Here is a 20,965-nt window from a genome sequence, read left to right as displayed (position 1 = left end):
AGTGAGGATCACGATTTGACAGCCCTTTTAGTCAAGCGCAGATTTTTAATCCGACACTACCGCGAGTGTTGTTGGGAAAAATCCACCCTTAACGATTGAGTACGAACTTACCTATATGATGTATTTTGTGGATTTATGAGGGAAGCCTGTGTGGTCGGTTCACATTCACGTGAATCCGAGAGATGGAACTCAACATACCATCCAGCAGTCGCCGGTCTCCATCTTAACACTTCCGTAACAAACGCCATAGGCTCTCCTAGTCGCTCACACCAGGCACTATTGACAAACTGAAAAATCATCAAACAAGTCAAGAAAAAATCATCAAATAACGCCCGACAAAAAAAAAACAAGAGAAGGTCCGGCATACGGAGGTCGAGCTAAAGGTAATACCAACTCGGCCCCGCTCACCCCTTCCGCTCTGCAATAATCGCCCCTATCATGTACATTAATGAATGTATCAGTTTATAAAGAGACGAATATCATGGGCGGCATCATGACGCGAATCCCAATGCCGCATATCAGGGGAATTCTCGCATCAAACGCCAAGACCCTCCTTGATCACGATCCATATTCAATATTCAATCGTCCGTATAACATTCGGCATGAGCGGTTAGATCTATCCAGAAATGACCAACAGGAATAACCTTAAGAGTGGGAAGGAAGTCTGGCTCTTAAAGGAACCGAGATTTCAAAAGTACATTTGCGTCATTTATAGGAACACGACAACAGAGACAATCATTGTATATAAAAGAGAGAGTGTGTAAGCTAAGCATATAAAATGTCAAAGAACGACTGACGGATCCACGATAAGGGGTATATACCATAACGCGAGAAGCGAACCAGAAAAAATGAAAATATTAGGTAGTATCAAAACCTCCTAGGCGCACCAACCAACCCCTCAATACTCTGATGCTCAAGCTCATTCCTCGCTTTCAAAATCGACGCATGCATCTCCTTCATCGCATTCCCCAACTTCACTCCAAACCTACTCAATATATCCCTCTGCCACGAATCATATTTCGCATTCACCCGACTCTGCACCTGATCATAATCGATCACACACACTCCAAACGACTTTGAAGTTTCACTGGTATCAAACGTCGACCGAGCTTTTTTAATCTCGATAAGCAGTTGTTGCCAATGAGAGAGTGAGTCTCCTAGTCGGTTGAACACGTATTCAGCTTCGAGATCCCACAAAGATTGGAATTGAAGCCACTTGGCAACATAGTCCTTAAGTTGCTGAACCTTATTTTCGATAAGCTGGAAAGGTTTCTCGAGAGTATCATCGGTGAAACGAGTAAGCTATCAATTGTGGTCAGTCGGACGTTAATCAACGATCAATGTCATAACACATACAAGAGAGACATATGACAATTCAACAGCCGACGCCTTTTGCATCTGCAGTCCGATTTCATATCGTGAACTCTGTATCCTCCTAAGCCGACAAACAATACCTGCGTGGAATGAAACGTCAGTTTATTGGATCGTTATGAAACAGAAAGCATCCCTACCAAGCCAATCATGCAATTGCTTAACCCAAGTTGCTCTGGCATATTCAATAGGAGGGTCAAGGAAGATAACTTGGTTTTGTATCCTAATCTCGTGCACTATAGGTTTCACAACCATGTGAGCCTCCATGAACTGAGGAATAATTTATATTAATCGTTTTGCAAGCAAAAGAAAAATATACCTTCTCTTCCTTGGCACCTTTTCCACTTCTCCTCTTCCCGCTAGCATCCCTCGCTGGAATAGCAATATCTCTTCTCGCGTCTCCATCATCAGTCCGATCAAAATCGGAGCACCAAACCTGAATGATCGCCACAAGTCGTTGAAGTAAGATACCTTCGATCTTTTTATCAAGTTCCATAACCCAATTCTCTAAGTTAGCATAGCCCTCTAAGTTGAGCTTGTCGATCTGTGAAAATACGTTAGCACGTCAACAAGAAAGTGAATAAGTGAACGTCGTACCGCAGCTTGTATCTTTCCGAGTAATTCAGAAAATGCTTCAGTAGTGTACGAACACGTCCCAAGGTCTTCCACGTTCCGCAGGATATCCTTATACAAGTCGATTACATTATTCGTCTTGTCCTATGATTACTTGTCATTAACCCGTTCAGTCAAGTACAACAGTGTAGAAATATGTACCTGTAGAACCGACACCACACTTGCGAATTCTCTTACGAATTGAATATGCCTATTATCCCTAGCATCGGCACTGGCAACGTATCTTGAGGTGTCATACTGGTTGACAAAGTGATCCCATCGGATATTCATCCCTATATGTAACACATCAATCAAAGTTCCTCGGTCATAAAGACGTACTCATCATACCTTTACTTATCATTCTTTGAGCCTCGTTCCTATAGTCGGCAACCAACCATTCAATTCCCCGATTCCTCTCCACCAAATCTAGTGTCTGCCCATACGTCCTAACCGTCTCCATCAGACTAACGGCATGAGGATAAACTCTCTTCGCGTCCTTGGCCATATTCGTCACCGCATGTGGAACAGAGAATCCTAACCACAAGAGGTTACGGACCTCCTTAAAGAGGGTGATGACCTGAGGATCAAAATTGACCGCCAATTGTAACTGCCATCCTCCCGTTCCAACACCTCCACCAAACCCAACGCCAATCCCACTCCCACCATTCCCACTACCGCCAGGTCCAGCATTCGCATTCCTAATCCTCAGAATCTCAAATAACCTGCCATCAACACCCAGATTCCGTCGGTTCAAATCCTGCATCCAGGCTTCAAAAACCAATTTCGTATCCAGCTTCTTACGAAATGCGAGACTCTCTTGTTGGAGTTTTTGTCCTTCTGCATACAGCTCCCAACCTTTACCTAAAACATCTTCGACGCGTTTCATGTAAGTGTGAAGTTGTCGGTCGATTTGACGTGCCCAGATAATGGCTCCGGCTATTGGCGGCATGTCGCGCATTTGTGACATGTGGTAGGCTTCAGAGGCTCGGTATTGGGTTTTGAACTATAAAAGGACAAGATAAGTCGTTGAAACCGTAGGCATAGAGAGGAAAAACCTTATGGTGGAGGCGTTGTATATCTTCTTTAACGGAATCAATGAGTTGCGTTTGATACTCTTGGATTGCACCACGAATCTACAATTCACGCTAGCACCAATATTGATTATAGACGGGGAATAGAAACACACCTTCGGACGGACGAACAGCGCATTAAACTTTGAGAACACCCTAAACATTTCGTTCGCATTCCTCGCCGTCCCAAGCCGGTCCCTCAATTTCGCAATGATCTGATTCTCCACGCGCGAAACACGCTCGTTGTAGGCGTTCTCAGCTGTCACCCATATCTCTTGCCCCTCTATGAATGATTAGTTAACGACTGATAAGCTATAAATGCTCAGGTAGGTGCGTACCAACGGACACATCGAGAACGTCAACCCTCTTCACGACTTCATAAGCCTCCTTCACCTCCTCTTCCATGTCCATACCACCCATCTCCATGGCGACCCCCGCACCCGCAATTGCGATATTTCCACCTAAACCTTTCGTAGGGCCAGTCATAACAGCCAACTGCTCGTGTTGTTTTCTCCAATCCCTCAGATATCGACATCGTTCTTGTAATTTTGCATGCGCAGGGGCAATTTTGATTGGTATAAACTTTTCTGCCCTCCTCCGGGTTACTTCTCTTGCAACGTTTGTGAACTCCTTCATGAGGTCATCCCAAGTCCGAAATATGTTCATCGTTTGTCCGAGAAGCCTTTCAAAAGTGTCATATGGTGTATACGCCAATCGATGAGAAGTCAATATCCGTAGTAGTTGATCGTTGAAATCACGAGAGATGGCTTCGACGAGAGGTAGCGCCCGGCGAATAGGATATGGTGACAGTTTGAGTTTCCGATTAATATGTCCAAATATTAGCTGTAAACTCTCCTGGATTTTCTCTAAATCCGTAGCAGAGAGGAGTTCGTTTAGAGGGAAATCTTTCATTAGCTGATTATACTTGTGCACCAAATCGGTGGCATCCTTGAGACCTGTATCAGCCATAAAGCTAACAGTGGCATGAAATCGTTTGGCATTGCGAAGGCAATCCATGACAACATTGACTTCTTCCGAGCGTAATTGAGCTTCAATTCCTTCCAGTGCACGCTCGAGGGATAGCCAGAAATTAATTTCTTGCGACGCGGTACCGGAAGACACGTCTCGCGTCAGCTTGGTTACTGCTTGGATGGATTTGATCCACGAGTTTACGTGTGCGTGAAGTGTGTTGAGGAATGAGGAGTCATTAAGGAGTTTGGCAGGAATATGAGATATATTAGGGCGGACACCACTCGTTTCAGCCTGAAGAGTAGGATTCGTTGAGTGAACAGTAGCAAAGTAGAAAGACGAGATACCTGTTCGACTGCACGCTGGATCACAGGATGAATTATAAGATGCGTTTCCGGTATTTCCACATTTTGCTGAAGGTGCAAGAGTGATAATTCAAGTTCCGCAAATTTTTTCTTCGTCATAGGTATACCTAGATGGATACATTAATCCTGCCAAATGCCGAGCAGATTACGCGTACCCATTTTCGAGTCTCCATCTTTACCCGCTCCGCGTGAGCCGACAAAGGCATCGAACCATGGTTTCACACCGCAGCTAACAACAGCGTGTAAACTCTCGTATGGGGTCTCATCGCCCGCGAACAGATTCAGAAAATGGAGCTGTGTAGCCAGAGGGGTGAGCGGGTCGAGTGTAGGACTACGTTTGATCAGTGCGAGAGTCGTGACATTTGAAGTGTTGTACGTCAGATGCGGCGTAAGGTGATAAGAATACATCGCTATTGATTCATCTATACTTTCCCGAACGATAAGCTATAGATGAAGAAAATTAAACAGAGAAAAGACAAGCCTTCAGACTCCTCTTTTGACTTCACAACATATATGACGCCTCCAGATTCATTGGCGAACCGCGACACGCGATCGTTGAATTCTTCATCAAAAAGGGTACGGAGGTCTTCCGGATCTGAACCAATGACGGGCGGTAGCAATGCCAATAGATATTTTCGGAAGATTTCTGGGTTGAACGATGCAGATGGCTCGGCAGGTGCTGCAGGGATAGCATCGCCATTCATGCCGTTCGTATGCGCGGTAATTTCCATCTATTGTTGCGGCCAAATTCGTAGGGGAGAAAGCGGGACGACGATGTATATGAGTAGATCTGAAAAAGGGTCGCTGTGGCAGTCGTAGCTCTGTCGTGAAGGAGAAAGGTGGTGTGGTTGTAGACGAGTAATGGTGTCAGTAGTAGAGAAGTGCGCTCTGGAGCTGTTATACACGATGAGCGATGATGTTTCGTCGCCGTTGGAGACGATGAGGACGAGGATTTGCTCGTCGTCGTCGTGAGTTGTCAAACGTGACTTTCACGTGACCTATCGTAGCTGATTGACGACGTAACCCATACAGTTTATCCTCCCAAAAAACAATAGTGCAATTTAATAACCATCAGTGTAATCTAATAAAGTACAAGGAACTGACATTGGACATGAAGTAGGCAAACTCACAGAATTTGTCGCCAAAGTATTTTGATCTGTATCACCACTTTGTTTTCTCACGCATCAAACTTCCTTCCCTTCAACAATCTTCTACCTCTGACAAATTTTCAAATTCCCGTAGCATCCTAGTTCATATAAGTTGTTGGATGCTTTGCAAACATAGAACCATTATTGAGTGTCCTTTTTCTAACGTTCTAATAATAGATAGATATAAGTGACTTCAGCTAGACACGCATGCGGGCAACATGCGGGCCTGCAGCTGTGGCATTTCTCTCACCTGCACGATACACGCATCCTCTCTCGTAACCTGTACACTCCTCTGAATACCCAGCTGTCAAAAATCCGGCAGGAGAACATCCGATGTCACTCGTGGAATTAGTTCGACACAGCTTTCGAGAACAAACGTACCCTCTTTCTGCAATAGCAGCCCTGGCCTAGCTCCGGTATGACGTCCCAGTTCGGTACTTGTCCAAAAGAGGCTGTGTCTGGAGGTTGTCGACTTTCCGTACTGCGAAACTCATGCGCATTTGCACCGCTTCATTCACACAGAGAGACACAGCCATGCAATTTTTGAAGTCATTTCGCTTTTTCTTGACATGCTGTTAACTTGTGCCCGGTTATAGTAACACCGCCTTTCGTCGGCCTTATCTATAAATCCAACCGGAGCCAATTCTAAACCACAATCCCCCCGTCGATGGACATGAACTTCACTAAAGCGCACGACTTCACCATCAATGGCGGCAACTTTGGTACTGTCAATGGTGGTGTAAACAACATCACTATGACACCAAATTCTCAGACCCCTTTTGCCGGTTTGGGCCTGGGTTCCATAGCTGCTGGTCTTCTCCCTGCCCCTCCCAGCCAGGGAAGTGGGCTTGGAGCTGGCGCAAGCATTCACAGCGTACCTTCGACCCCCGGAGCAACGAATCCTGCGAATCTCTCGCCGCCATCGTCAACAACCAGTACTTCATCTCCTGCCAGCACTAGCTCAGGATCGGACGGCGATTCTTCTTCGCTGAGGCCTCCAGCGACTCCACCTACTACCGGTATGGGAGAACATCGTCACCCCGGGGCGTCTTCTTACCGACCACCGCCCGCGCAACAACATTCGGACCTGCTGACGCCTCTTACGGATGCTCTCGGATTGAGACGCTTTACACCTTACGAGACACCCCAAGAGGTCGATGCAGAGGTACACGGAATTCCCTTCTAATCTTAGTCTTGTGTCTGACGTTCCGCTACAGTTTCCTGGCACCCCTCAATCTATGAATCCGCTTCCTACATCACCACCCGAACGAAGGACTCCACCTTATCATCAGGCTCCCGCACCACCGTTCACCCCACGGCTTCCCCAAAACGCTCATCTCATGAATCAGTCCCCCCCATCGACACTTCCTCCCTCTCCTACGGATTTCTCTGTGCATCGCGCATCGTCGATTAGCCCCACCGGATCCAGTGCTGCAACTCAGACTATTCACAGTCCATCTATCCCTCCTTATCTCCGCAACTCACCCCCGTCATTTTATTCATCAGCACCCATGAGTCCAAGGACAGGTGTCATGCCTCAGGGTCCGACCGATTTGGAGGATCCCTCCGTCATCTTTCAGCGACTCCGAGCTGACACTAAAGGCTATGCTAATCGTCTTCCTCACTCCAACGTTCTGGAGTATTCTCCCTCCCCTTCTTTATCTGCCAGGCCGAGTTTACCTCATCAAGCAGAGCTGCCTCATGTTGAGCGAGTTCCTGAATTTTCTACGCCGCGATCTTCAAGACATTGGACGCCGAATGTAATTTCTGACTGGACGAACGACGTGCGTGAAGGAGATTATGATACAAGACCCGTGCATGACTACCAATCTGTTCCGCAACAACGAGTCTCCCGTCCTCTGCCTTCCCCGCCCGCCCATCAGCCTCAAGTTCCTATCAACTCATTCTCGTTCCCACAACACTCGCAGCAATATCCGATTCACGCTGACACATACCACGCCCCTCCACACCGACAACCCCAGTACCAGGACAATCAGTCATGGCCCACCTTTGCTCCTACTATGCATGCGCCACCTCCATTCCCTCCCCCTCATTACCCTACCTACCAGAATAGATCCCACTACACTCAACAACAGCCAGCATATCCTTCGGCATACAACTATGGAAATGCACCTAATTTCCCCATGCCTCTGATGGGTTAAATGTCATGAGGCAGTCCATACATCTATTTCTATTTTATCTATACCATCCATAGCCCCTCCTCATCAGCACCACTTTTTTCCTTATTTCTACGTAACCCTCGCATTGCTTTGTCGCTTGTCGTGCTTTCGCTCTCGTTGCATTCTTCGTCTCTTTATCAAATACCACAAAAACTTAGGCACATATATGTATTCTATATCATTCTACGGACCATGATTTCGTTCGTATTCGGAATCACTGAAATAAATCACTCGAAAAAGAGTTTTTTTTTACATTCACGTGTATGCCAAGTTAGATGAATTAAGGGTAGTATTCGACTGCTACATCTCTTCCAATCAATCCCGATACCGCAAACGAATCATTCAAGGTGACTCAAAAGAAGGCAAACTCGTTTTTATGGTACACAACAGCCTCAATGCTGTGCTATTCAATATCTACTACTAAGAAGGAAACCCGCGGTAGCCTCGTTGTACAGTGGTGGATTTATCGTCAAGTCCATCATTAAGTCTGACATTGTGACACAGCCTTTTAGGCCTTTCTTCGTTTCTTTCATGGCTCCATGCCACATACTAGCGAAAACATTATCCGCGATAACAGTGACGTGCCTCGTACCTCCCAGCCTGTCGTGAGAGCAGAACGCAAACTCGGTGCCTGATAAAATCGTTCCCGATTGACTGATTGCGACAAACGAGGTGTGTTTTTGACAGGCTCCACGTGTATATTCCATTCTTATAAGAGTAGGTGACGTCAAGAAAAAGCTGTCCAATACAAGAAAAGCGAAAATTTCTATGAAGTACTTGTGCACCGCGTCAATATTTGTTTGTATAGCTTCAGAGGTTATGTCACCAACTACGAGTTATTTTTTCTCTACTTACTAGTAATGGAAGCAGTATGACAACACGCTTCTTCAAATTTGGGGTGGTCGTGTATTACGGATGGCCTTCTAAGTTTTTTTCCCTTCTTTGTGAGGTAGAGTCATCTTCTGTCATCAAGCTGCGGTTTCAGCGTTAATAGGAGGGATATGGTGGTCAGATTCCCATTGAAGATCTCTCTTATCATGTACGTGAGTTTACCAAACAGCGCTCAGCTTTTTCATTCATTCAAGAATAAGGATAAACACGGGTATGTACCGCAACAAGCTGTTGAGTGTATTCAATTTTCAATGTGTATGGCAACGAGCAGTGAAAATGGATGAGACATTGCCTACCTTCCCTTTCCCGTGGGCTAGTAATTCGTTTCAATAGGGTGCCAGTGGGAAGCCACCGAGAACACAATGCACCTTCAATTTGAAACGGGAGGAAGAAATTTCCGGTGCGGGACTAGCACTCGCCGATCTCATTGAATCTTGCTCGGGTTTCAATTAAACTCGGATATTAACTTTCTCCCTCTGGACTTTGATTAGTTTGATTAGTGGACGATTATCCGCAGCGTTGATTATTGTCGAATACTTACTACAGATTATCTTCTGAATCTTATTTTGATTCAAACCCCGCTTGTTTAGTAGCAGTCTTTCAATCTGGAACGAAGCGGATTTGAAGGTCCGCTGATGTATCAGCCCGATTTAGTTAACGGCTTCTCTGGCAAAGACCCGGACTACCATCTGGATTTTATTTCTATGTTTCCAGACGCTGCGGATAATCGTCAAGCCATCGCGGTTGTTTAACGTTTAACCGTTACGCAGCTACTTACAGATGAGCGCTGCCGCGGTGCAAATCAGAAAATGACTGTTTCTCTCACCTCTACTTAGCCGTGGCCGCAGCACTTGCAGTAGGGCAAAGGGCAGGAGAAAGTCGCAACAGACTCTCGACCCACATCAATGAGAATGCTGTGAAGTATAACGTAATTCAAGAATATTAATACGGGAGTCGGTGTCGCTTTACGTTGGGCTTGGCTGTGCGCTCGTTTATATACGAAGGCGGGCTATGGCTAGTGGATCGTTTGTCTGTCGATCCCTCTCATGGCTACCCTCAACTTCAAAGGAGCATACCAGTGTTCGATTACGGGTGGAAATTACGGCCACGCGCAGCATGTTACTATGATCAGCAGCAGCGCTGATCCTCGTACCAGGGACTATTATCGACATAAGCGAAGTTCTCGCAGCTCCAGACCACGTACGTCTCTAACATTCAGCCCATACATCATGATATCAACTCGTCAGGTCTACAAACACAGGCACTCGTCCTCCCTCTCCTTCATCGAGCGAGTCGTCTTCCCTATCCTCTCGTCAAAGTCGCCGATCCAGTCCACCAACATCTGTAGATGAACATGAAAGTTCCTCGTCTCCAGCCGTACCCCCCGTGTCTCGCGACGGACATGATATGTTGTCACCTCTAACAAGCAGGTTGGGTGCCATGCCCGGATTCACAACACCAGCAGACTTACAAACACGTGTAGTACGTCCTTCACCCCCGGTGCTGACGTTCGTCAAATTCAATTATCTTTTTCAGGCATCTTTACCGGTCGACCCCGATGTGGCAACGATATCCCGGCCCACTGAAGCGCCCACACTTCCACAGTCCCATACACCAGCCCATCATAATCGCCACCCTGGCAGAGATGTTGGTGTCCGGCGACCACGACCACAGGGACCTCGTTCCCGCCCCCTCCCGCCCCCTCCGCCTTCCTCGCAATTCGTGCATCGTGGTACACCTGTCGATTTAGTTTCCTCAACCGACAGCTACAGCCACACCTCGGAATCGTCATATTTGGATTCTTTTGTACAAGCACCGCCGCATGATGTCACGAGAGCTTCGACAACACCCTCAAGGTCCTCAATCCGTCTACTTCAACCGCTTCCCTTCCCGCGTCGTTCACAACAGGCTGATACGTTTGCCCATGTCAATTATTCTTCGCGGTCGTCACCATCTCAAGCTTTTTTGACCTCGCCGTTCCAAGAGCCATTCGCTGAGTTCACAACCTCCGAGTCTCCTTCAAGGCGTTCGGTCCAAAGTCCTCCTCCAGTTCGACCTTTACGATCAGTCCCGCTTCCATCGCGGTCTCGCACATCTACCGCTTCTCGTTCACGTGTAACTAGTACTGTTCCTAGGTATTATTCTACTCGGTCCCCACCTCAAGCGTTCTGGCCCTCATCTATGGAGCAATCATACCAATATTCTGTTGGTCCTACGAACTATTCTGAGATGAACGTGCAAACCCCGACTTTGTATCCCAGTCAACATCCTTCACCAGGTCAAATCCCACCCAATCAGGACTTCATTTACATGCCCTCATCTAGCATTTCCCAACAATACATGCCGCGGAGTCCGTATTTTGCCGGCGGTTCTGCATATTATCCTTCTTCTCTTTATCCGCAGCCTCTGCAATCAGAACATTTTTTCCATGAGCATGGTCGTGGATCTCATAATGGGCCGCCTGCATCATCGCCACGAAATTATTGACTTGCTTGTGTTTAGATTAAAACGGATATTTTTATTAGATTAGCTACTTATCAAATCCCTCTCTCTACTCGATATTGTTGTCGTTGTTTTTCAAGTCCCAGTTTGTTTTTTTGTATCCCAATTCCATTGTTATATCTTTGTTTTCCCGGGTTTTAGGTTTTGTTTTGTATTCAATGGACATTTTTCGTTGATCCTAGGGTCGAAATTCTGTTCGATCGTCACCTGGACCTCGCCAGGTCTATAAACTCCGGTGGGTCCAACATCGGGCAGCCTCCCATCCTACATCAAGCAATGCCACGGTCTACGAACTCAGACTTCGGCTAGTGAAGATTACATTTTCATTGCCATCATGTGTCATTCCCTAACAACTACTGCAGCAGACTCATCAGTATTCTGTCACATGTTACGCACATTTGCCTCGATATCCTAATTATAAACTTCTACCTCTGCGATCATAAGCCCGCTATCATAAGAGCAGCCACACATCTTGCATTGAATCACGATCACCATCCTATCTGACAGTTGATGTTCATTGCCATTGGAATGGAAGTTGTACGTATTTTTTACCCTTTGAATTCCCTCAATGATATTCATCGCGACTTATGTACCCCAATGCTTTAATTTCGTGTGAGTTTACTTCACCTTCAACCCCCGTTTCTAAATATTATAATCGGTGAGGTCCGTTTTTTCTCATGTATATATGTTATAACTCTGTCTGCTCCATGGATCTCGGGCGACCGTGATTAAAATCAGCGCATGCGAATTTGCGTCGCTGCCACGTCGTCTATACTTTATGCTCAATAGTGTCTATCATGGACGCGACTTTGGTCACATTGTTGTCTTGTTTCTGGGTTCCTGCCTGTCCAATAAATGTTTCTTTTTATCTTTCAAAATCAGAGTCAAATTTTCTGCCGGAAGCGTGCTTATGCACCAGGCTTGAGTGGAAACAAATAGACTCGGGAACAAGGTCGGTCACGGAAAACAAACTGTTGGTAAGAAATACTAGTAAATACTCTCTTCTCCCAGCACCTCTTTCGTATATAAATATCCAAGTGAACGCTTGAGAGTGTTTGTCCAGATGGGACACTGCTATAAATGATATGTTGGAGATGAAGCGTCATCAGGCGCCATCCCTAGACCATTATCCTATCTAAGGTTGACGATGATCATCATTCTCCATTTCTCTCATCTAAAATTGCCAGTGGAGTGATTCCAGCCTTGGACAAATCAACGGTAAGATGCTTGACCACTCCCACTCCCCCCACCTCATCCACACATCGCTATACTTGTTCTGATGGTCGTATTTTTTATAGCGGTTCGGTTAATCGGCTAACCATTAATCTCGATTCAACTTGACAAAGAGCGTGATTCTGAGCAAAGACATGCCATGTGCTGGTAGTTGATTTTGTTAAATCACTGGTAAAAATTACCAGTCCGTCTTAGAGTGCGATGTACCTATGCCAGCACTAATCATAGGATAGTCACATCTCGAAGTTTCAATCAAGTCAGTCATATTTATAATAACATAGCTTGAAGGGGTTTCGATTCTCTCGATATCTCTTCCTCCCATGCCACTTGAGTTCATCATGCTCCAACGCCGATAGTTTTGAGATAATTGACCCGGGAAGGGTTGATATCCGTCGTCTCACTGCGATTATGTGGAACCCACTTGGGTTCGTCCTGGAAAGCGACGTTGAAAATGTGCAAGGGGAAGAAAAAAACCATCGCGCACCTGGAACAAACGTAGCGCTCTGATGAAATTGTTTTCACCAAGGGTGAATCGGTGATAGATACCAGCAGGGACGACTAGAAGATCTCCAGGCTCAACAGCGAGACGGATCCAAGCGTCCGAAGGAGTTTCTGTCAACGATCTAATCAGAACCGAATCTAGGACTACGTTCAAAAAGGGACTCACCACGAACATCGAAGAATCCATTTCCCTCGAGGATGTATCTGATTTCTTCATCCTCGTGCATGTGTCTAAGCAAAGCAGATATATTATCTCACGATCAATGGTCCATTATCGTCCATGAAAGTACGCACTCCGCAAAGAAACCTTTTAGCTTTTCTTCATAAATCTACGTCGATCACAATTTAGGTAAGCGTAAAGCGTATACTTCGAGACAAAAAAACGGATTCACGTCACCCATTGCCGCCTTTGAAACATTGATCTGATCCCTGTTCTTGTAGTTTCGCTCTTTGGCGATAGCGTCTATCTTGGTTTCGTAACCCTCGACTGGGATAGTCCAGTATTTGACATTGATAGAATCGAGAGTCTCTTTGGATACGGGTTTGGAAGGAACGCAGTCATGTGGAAGACGTTGGTCTCCAGGTAGGTTGTCGTAGTAATAAGCTCGCATGGTTTTGGGTAGAAGAATCGATTAACGCCCGTTATTATTATAAATGAGATCTATATCACTTCACGTGTGGTACTGCCAATGCCGTGGCATTTGCGTGGCATTTGCCCCTAGCCCCTGTTAGTACCGGACGGAAATATGGAAAAGCCGGTTCGTCCCGGGAGTGCCGTCACTTGCCCCAGACTTGCCCCCTCCCGGACCAGTTCGGTGATAGTAAACAATGAACATTGCATCAAACCATTTGAACAACTCGAGAAAACCTACTCAGGATTTATATTGTGATGTCCGGCCAACATCACAATCATGATCAAGCCCTAAAATACGTTTTCAGGTGCGGTCTCAGCCACTCAATGCCATCTACTACAGCCCTCGTCTCAATGATCTCATTGCCTTTTTAAGCGGTGACAGTCAAACAAATTTCTTCATGAACCTTGAAGGTAGAACCATTGCCTAGTCAAAACTCTAGGTTGACCTGTAAGAGAGACAGTCACTTTCAAGATTCAAAACAATCTGCTTACGACGTCTTTCTTGAATTGACTGGGCATGACGTCGGTTCAAATTCATTCGGCTAAAGCGCTTTCTGCTGTTCATGGAAAATCAAGTGATCTCTATCGATTCATCCTTAGGTAGCTACGCCCAAGCTACATCCAATTCATAAAGGCAAACTGAAGTAGTTTTGATGGGGACGGATAGGTCACTGTCAAGATAATCAGGTAATGTGACATGTCAATGCACGATGGGAGCGGAATGATCATGATCTAAAAACAGGTGAGTAACTGCATCCATCGATGTTTGTTCAACAAGAAGCTGGGAAGTATCCAATCACACTCCACTGGATATTACACACCCAAATGACACCACACGCGTTCAAGTTGACTTACTGAGTCCACAGCGGCCGCATTTCTGTTTGACGCTTAACCCAAACCGTTGAAGGGGCTTTGAGCACGAGCGTAACAATAGGACATTTCGAGCCGAAGGGGATACGACCCGTCCATGCCCTGGTATCATTAAAAGAAGTTTGCCAATAAAATAACTTCAAAAACCCTGGCAGCCTCTTCTCCACCAAGCCCGCTATCTATATATAATATGACACTCACTTCCGTGTTGTTCTTTCCACCTTCCTTCGTACGTGTCCCTCGGTATGCCAGAGTATCCCCCCGCCATTGATGATGCCCGGGAAGCGTATGCCCATTTATCCTACCAACCAGCACTCACTAACTGGTCTCATGCCTCAGGTTACTTACCAACGTACGTCGGGCGTGCCACCGTGCTTCGCGGACTCGGGTTCACCAGTGTCTTAGTATATCGGTGTTGCGAGTTTCACAGCCCTCGTCTGGGATCACATAGACACATTCGCCGACGAAGTGGAGTATATCTGGAAGGGTCGAAAGGGTGCTTGTGAGTCTGGAATACCAGACTATGTGCCGTCTACTCAAATATTATTTCAGTCATTTACCTCTTCTTTTTCGTGCGCTCAGCTCTGATGATGAGTTACCCTAATCTAACATGTGTGACAGAACCGTTATTTCACTCCTCTCGGTTTCATCGTGAACCTCCATGGTGCGCTCAATCGAGATTGGCTCGATCATCGTTGGCTAAATCTCAGATGATAGCATTTATTTCTCCCATATGGTCATCTGAAGTGCGTTCAATATTTTGCTCAGAACATTTGCCAGGCTCCTCTAACTTCTTTCTTTGTATATTACCTGCCTAGGTGTAAGGGAAACTCAATTTATGCGGTGGCCCATTTCGCTTACGCTCCTCAGTTGTGCTCGGTTCATCAAGTATGAGGGTTTCACAGTGGCACTGGCGGTCGAGGTCGTTGGCGTTATGATGTTACTTCGGATACGTGCCATCTACTCTGGTCGGACTAAGACCTATATCACCATTCTGCTGTCCACAATTCTCATCATCGAGACTGCTATCAATATCTGGCTCATATCATATTCACATCGTAAGTCGGTGTTTCCTCCCTTCCGATTATCCATATCACGCGTGTTATTATAGAGGTTATCCACAATCCCCAATCCGGTGCGACTTGTGAGTCTTTTTTCTCTTGCCTATTGCCTTGAGTTAGCTAGACGCAATTTGGATTACAGCATGCAGCGTTGTGTTCGATATCGAGAAGCCAGGAGTAAAAATACTGGGACCGGCATCAGCGTGGATTCCCCTCGTGTACGACACCATCGTATTTGCTCTTACTTTGTACCGGACAATACCTCCCCTTCGCAATGATCCCAGCACATCAAATATCATTGAGCGTCTCTTTGGGGATGGCTTGCTGTACTACTCGTAAGCTTCCTGATTATCTGCGAATTTTCTATTGTATTGATGATTCTTCAAGTGTCATCCTCGCAGTGACTCTGGTGCTAACGATAATGTTAATCAAATCTCCTCAGGGTATAAGGCAAATTGCGGCACAGTAAGTGCCATCAACCTCCTTCATAATCGGACACTCACCTAATCTGCTTCTAATCTTTTTCAGGACAGAACAATTGTACGTGGAGTGGTGAACATTCCATGTTGACATACTGATCAGTCATTAAATCCTCAGGATCACCGTAGCCATGATGTCTCGAATAACTCTCAACTTACGCAAAGCCGCCCATAAAGGCCACCTTCGGTTCACCGATTCTAGTGAGGATACTCCGGAACACGGGTTTTGGTTTTGGTTTCATCGATTATTCCCGGGATTGCGTCGTACAAAAGACCCTTGGTTGTCCACTACACACGCGCACCTTAATTCCATCACAGTCGATGGAAATATAAGCGACATAAGGTTTGGCCGTAATGCGGTTCTGTCACAAACGGCCGTTGGAGTAAGAGGGGGTTCTTTTGATGTGCCACATTCATCATGATATCCAAGTATGTCCAAATCTTTTTTGATCATTGATTGAATGATTCTGATGATTACTCTTATGATGCGACTAGGACATGGCTATTAAAAAAGTGTTCACCCGGCTCCTCGAAAGCGTAAATCTATATTACTCCCACTTTGAACTTGGTGGTATTATAAGGTGCAAGATATCACACTTGAAACGAAATGTCGATCTTATGGTCTTCCAGTACAAGCTTCGGATCTGCGCTTTAATACAAGATCGAAATCAGGATACAGGTGCCGGAGTTAGAGCAGGGCAGGGGGCATCATGGTCGCAATGACTTTGAATGGTAGATGGATACTTCTCTTCTACCCTTCAACTGCCCTATTCGAGGGGTAGCAATCATCGGGTACTCATCTCGATTTTTCCCAAAGTATATGATAAGCTAATGGATAGAATGACTAGCTACTTATTCTTAGTGTAATAAAACCTTCTTGTCGACAATCCCACGACTTCAGGTTAACGCCACATTGGGTCAGCGAATGGTCAGCGATTCTGATATCTCATCGTGTGCTTGGAATTTCGGGAGTACAGTACAGACATTCCCATGAATTTTAAGCATCGATATCCCCAATCGGATGATGTCACTGAACCATGGGGTTTCTTGAATTTTCCAGTATATCGGATGTTACTATATATACAATATTAACTTGTGAACTACGAAGTGTTCACCGCATGTACGTGGAGAAATAAGACCGGCTCTCGGGAGAGTCTTCAGCTGTTCCGACTCGTCCAACTATGTGGTTTAGCAGCGCACGTTGCGAGTGTGTCCGCGGCGACTGTATGCCCATTCCACGCGAAACCTGCGAGCTCAAGAAAATACCAGCACTGCAAAATCCACCGTACACCTCAATTTTCTTTAGCGGGTTTCTTCAGGATGACCGCCGCCTTGTCGCTGTATAAATATTGCAGACAGCAATGTTGATCTAATTTCGTGCAGGAATCGAACTGGTGGCAGCGATGAATATCACTCCTCTCGGGGCGCTCTAGGAGATCTCCGGGCTGATGACTATGCACAAATGCCGATTAGAGAAGTATTTCGCTCACAGGCAGTGGAGCTTCAGTGAGAAAAGTTGTAGAACGGTAATGATAAGCACCAAAGCATCGATAAAATGATCGGGATCCGTTCGAACGTCGTCTTACTAGTCACCGGTTTTTTTCAACGGAAATTGGATTAGACACCGGCGATATTTTGACTAGGACATGTACACTGAGATCAAAGGGATAAGCTTTCATGAGGTCCTCACTTTACCTTCGAGCGTCCCACATTGAGGTTAGAATATTGAGGATCACAATTGACAGCCCATAAGAAAAAATCCGATTTTAAATCAAGGTTGGGATTGAGGCTTTTGAGGACCTAGGGTTATAGGGGCCCGACTCGTCTGTAAGCGGTGCGATCCGAGTCGAAGTTGGAAGGCAATAAAACTTCTATCCCGTACGTTGGCTAGCCAAGATTCCATTAGGCTGGGTAAAGAGGTGTGATGTTGACTAGCGGACCAGAAGGATCGCACGATAGAGGTGGTTTGGAATGCAAATGGAATTGTGACGTGTTTGTTGCTGATCATGATGAAGTTGCGCTTTCACACGATCATCACTCAGAAAACTCCGAATCGAACCGTGCTCTTTTTTGCTCGGTCTTTCATGAATCATCGGCTATCGGCCAAAATCCATATATGAAAGGGAACGCTGAAGATTAAACATAGTGTGTACGTCCCTTCAACTTCATATCCTCTCCCAGTTCTCGAATTTCTTCTCTCACTGTCGCTTCAGATTTTTAACAACTTGCTGTACATAATCAGCCAGTACAAAAGGTATTAGAATTTGAGGGCTTTAGAGATTGAGGGCGGACACGACTTCACTCACACGGAAAGAGGTGGGCATAAGACCATCTATATTAAAACCTGTTCGCCGCTGGTACTTATAATAGACATCACGGATGCCGAGGCGACATCGGCGACGGGAGTAGGGAAGCACTAATGAGACCCTTAAACACCTACAGCGCTGGATAAATTTACGACGCTCCATTTAGATCAACAATGTATCCAGTCACGCCCCACTAACTCGATGGTTATGTGAACGAAGAATAGACGCTAGCAATGAGGTGCCGATGAAATTCCACTTGTGGTCATGTCGATGCGAGTCAACAGCGGTCTGGGTTTGTTATCAAACTCAAATCGCTAAGATTACTGGACTCTTCAAAGGACGTCAACGAAAGAGTTGACATTACGGCCGGCGGTTGTTCAAGGTATAGCATCATGATCGGAACGTTTCTTTGGCAGATTCTCCACCAGCCAAGAAGTATATATATATGTAAGATATCTGCTGAGCTTGTCATTGGCCAAACATTATACTTTCATTCCGTGTTTAACTTTCGCTCTGAAATATGCCACAGTACCCCTCAGTCGTCGATGATGCAAGTGGAGCGTAAGCGCATCTTGTTTCTTCCAACTTGCACTCACTAACCCGCTGTTGCTCAGATTACTGACTAACGTGCGTTATCGGTGTACTTTATTTCTTTGGGGACTTCGGTTCACAAGCGCTCTAGTATATCGGCGTTGCGAGTTTCACAGCCCTCGTTTGGGATCATATAGATACCTTCGTAGAAGAAGTGGAGTACATCTGGAAGGGAAAAAAGGGTATATGTAAGTATAGAATGCCAGCCTGTGTGTGGGGACTACTGAAATCGTCCACCAGTCATCTACCTCTTCTTATTCGTGCGGTGGTTTCAATGATAACAGGCTTTCCTCTAACACTCCGGATAGAATCGATATTTCACTCCTCTGAACTTCATCATCAATCTCCATGGTACGCAGAGTATTTAGAATCCAACCTGATCCCAGAGAATCGACGCCTGATACCTCACTTGATAGCCTTCATATCCCCCGTGTGGACAGCTGAAGTGCGTTTGACATCTACATCCAGCCTTGGAAGCCAGTCTGAATCCCTAACTGTTTCTTTTTCTACTCATCTAGGTGTAAGGAGAAATTATTCCTTTATATCAGTATTGACTTACTTCGCTTATACCAACTAGGTGTGGCCGCTTCATAAGGTATGAGGCCGTTACCGTGGCACTGGCCGTTGAAGTCGTCGGCCTCATGATGTTGCTTCGCATACGTGCGATTTACTCTGGTCGTACTAAGACCTATATAACAATCATCTTGTCCCTCATTCTCATCATTGAGACTATCGTCAATTTATGGCTCATAATTTTTGCGCATCGTAAGTCATTGTCCAATTCGAGCTACCCCTTATGCATCGCATCGTATCATAGAGGTGATCCACAATCCGAAATCTGGAGTGACTTGTGAGTTCTGCGTTTTGATTCTGGCTTGCCATTACCTGAACTGGTCATACAGCGTGCAGTAATGTATTTGATAACGAGAAGCCTGGGATTGCAGTACTTGGGCCAGCATCGGCTTGGATTCCTCTCATGTATGACACCGTCGTATTCGCCCTCACTTTGTACAGGACAATACCCCCACTGCGTAACGCTACCAACACTTCAACTATCATCCGGCGTCTCTTTGAAGATGGCTTGCTATACTACACGTTAGTACTTGGATTATCTATGAATTTTCTATCGTATCGATGGTTCCTCGAGTGTCATCCTCGCAGTGACCCTAGTGTTAACGACAATGTTAATCAAATCTCCGGAAGGGATAAGGCAGATTGCGGCTCAGTGAGTGACATCAACCTCCTACATGACCGACACTCACCTGAACTTCTTCGCACTGCCTTTTACAGGACAGAACAATTGTAAGTGGACTAGTGAACGTCATGATCAATAAATCATACCATGTTGACCGCTCATAAAAATTTTAAATCCCCAGAATCACCGTTGCAATGATGTCTCGAATAACCCTCAACTTGCGCAAAGCGGCTCGTCAACGCCATACTCGATTCCTCAATTCTAGCGAGGAGACCCCGAAACGTGGGTTTTGGCTCTATAGATTCCTTCCAGCATTGCGTTCTGGAGGAGATGCTTCATGGTTATCCGCTACACATATGCAGCTTAATCCCTCTACGATTGATGGAGCCGTGAGTGACCTCAGGATCAACAATGAGTTTCAACAGGCGCACAATCGAGCACAAAGAAGTTCGTTTGATGTATGATGAGCTTCATGTTTTTCCATGTACGCCGATGTGTCTTCCTGAGCTGATGAGGGATTGGCTTCCCATTCCTCGGAAGAAGCGAAAGCCAGATTTTATTTATTCTTTGCTTATCAGTATACTCCTCTACCTTGTGCCTTGGATGTAAAAGCTAACAAAAATTTCAATTTTTGGCTTTCCAGCGTGTCGCTCTGATATTTGTCTCTCGTCCTTTGGCTGATTCCGCACACATCAAATTCAGAAAATTTAGAATTCGAAACCCGAGACTTCAGGTCTTCAGCGATTCATATACACTCGTGAACTTTCGTTCAAGGTCTAGCATGCTGGAAGTTGTATCCTGACATTAAGTAATAGCTCTTATGTCTAAGCTCAGAAAATTCGAGCGACGACAAAATACATTTAGAAGAGTTCATCGTTTTCGCCCCTTTGCCGACCTGAGCCAGTGGGTCAGCCCAAGCCATGTCGGACGCGTTACTATGAGATTTAACTGGTGCGATTACACTTACGTAATAAACCTGCTTGACCA

At 45.7% G+C, this 20,965-nt stretch overlaps 5 protein-coding genes across 5 annotated transcripts; 3 read left to right on the top strand and 2 right to left on the bottom strand.

Annotated features, from left to right (window-relative positions):
* Window positions 1-867: 867 nt before the first annotated feature.
* Window positions 868-5,317, bottom strand: AGABI2DRAFT_188324 (dynein heavy chain protein 2; the record flags this gene model as incomplete). Its single annotated transcript, XM_006456292.1, has 13 exons — window positions 4,865-5,317; window positions 4,543-4,814; window positions 4,370-4,494; window positions 3,392-4,316; window positions 3,170-3,336; window positions 3,039-3,116; window positions 2,332-2,986; window positions 2,146-2,276; window positions 1,969-2,088; window positions 1,691-1,915; window positions 1,512-1,641; window positions 1,357-1,454; window positions 868-1,302 (listed from the first exon to the last, which is right to left on the bottom strand). The coding sequence occupies exons 1-13, from the start codon at window positions 5,116-5,118 to the stop codon at window positions 868-870; spliced, it is 3,615 nt and encodes a 1,204-aa protein (XP_006456355.1). The 5' UTR covers window positions 5,119-5,317.
* Window positions 5,318-6,197: 880 nt separating this feature from the next.
* AGABI2DRAFT_195511 (hypothetical protein) lies at window positions 6,198-7,768 on the top strand. Its single transcript, XM_006456291.1, has 2 exons — window positions 6,198-6,700; window positions 6,753-7,768. The coding sequence occupies exons 1-2, from the start codon at window positions 6,203-6,205 to the stop codon at window positions 7,695-7,697; spliced, it is 1,443 nt and encodes a 480-aa protein (XP_006456354.1). The 5' UTR covers window positions 6,198-6,202; the 3' UTR covers window positions 7,698-7,768.
* Window positions 7,769-9,652: 1,884 nt separating this feature from the next.
* Window positions 9,653-11,093, top strand: AGABI2DRAFT_122258 (hypothetical protein; the record flags this gene model as incomplete). The annotated part of the gene is made up of 3 exons (XM_006456290.1): window positions 9,653-9,806; window positions 9,868-10,088; window positions 10,143-11,093. 3 exons carry the CDS (start codon window positions 9,653-9,655, stop codon window positions 11,091-11,093), a joined length of 1,326 nt encoding a protein of 441 aa, XP_006456353.1.
* Window positions 11,094-12,523: 1,430 nt separating this feature from the next.
* On the bottom strand, window positions 12,524-13,461 carry AGABI2DRAFT_195510 (hypothetical protein). Its single transcript, XM_006456289.1, has 5 exons — window positions 13,235-13,461; window positions 13,137-13,171; window positions 13,009-13,073; window positions 12,826-12,953; window positions 12,524-12,773 (listed from the first exon to the last, which is right to left on the bottom strand). Exons 1-5 carry the CDS (start codon window positions 13,451-13,453, stop codon window positions 12,678-12,680), a joined length of 543 nt encoding a protein of 180 aa, XP_006456352.1. The 5' UTR covers window positions 13,454-13,461; the 3' UTR covers window positions 12,524-12,677.
* A 1,290-nt stretch (window positions 13,462-14,751) lies between these two features.
* On the top strand, window positions 14,752-19,231 carry AGABI2DRAFT_56468 (hypothetical protein; the record flags this gene model as incomplete). The annotated part of the gene is made up of 4 exons (XM_006456288.1): window positions 14,752-14,848; window positions 14,899-14,918; window positions 14,968-15,010; window positions 19,200-19,231. Coding segments are annotated over 4 exons (192 nt in total), but the record flags the coding sequence as incomplete, so codon positions are not given.
* Between the last annotated feature and the right edge of the window lie 1,734 nt (window positions 19,232-20,965).

Source organism: Agaricus bisporus (genome assembly GCF_000300575.1).
Source record: "Agaricus bisporus var. bisporus H97 unplaced genomic scaffold AGABI2scaffold_13, whole genome shotgun sequence".
NCBI classification, from domain to species: domain Eukaryota; kingdom Fungi; phylum Basidiomycota; class Agaricomycetes; order Agaricales; family Agaricaceae; genus Agaricus; species Agaricus bisporus.
The sequence above is the reverse complement of the archived record's forward strand: the minus strand, read 5'-3'. Positions and strand labels throughout refer to the sequence as shown.

Excerpts from the sequence above, each read along its gene's own strand:
- AGABI2DRAFT_195511 (XM_006456291.1), top strand. The coding sequence starts at position 6,203 with ATGGACATGAACTTCACTAAAGCGCACGACTTCACCATCAATGGCGGC. Across the intron at positions 6,701-6,752 it reads CCCAAGAGGTCGATGCAGAG|TTTCCTGGCACCCCTCAATC; the intron begins GTACACGGAATT and ends GTTCCGCTACAG.
- AGABI2DRAFT_195510 (XM_006456289.1), bottom strand. The coding sequence starts at position 13,453 with ATGCGAGCTTATTACTACGACAACCTACCTGGAGACCAACGTCTTCCA. Across the intron at positions 13,074-13,136 it reads CTAAAAGGTTTCTTTGCGGA|ACACATGCACGAGGATGAAG; the intron begins GTGCGTACTTTC and ends TGCTTTGCTTAG. Across the intron at positions 12,954-13,008 it reads TGGATTCTTCGATGTTCGTG|AAACTCCTTCGGACGCTTGG; the intron begins GTGAGTCCCTTT and ends GATCGTTGACAG.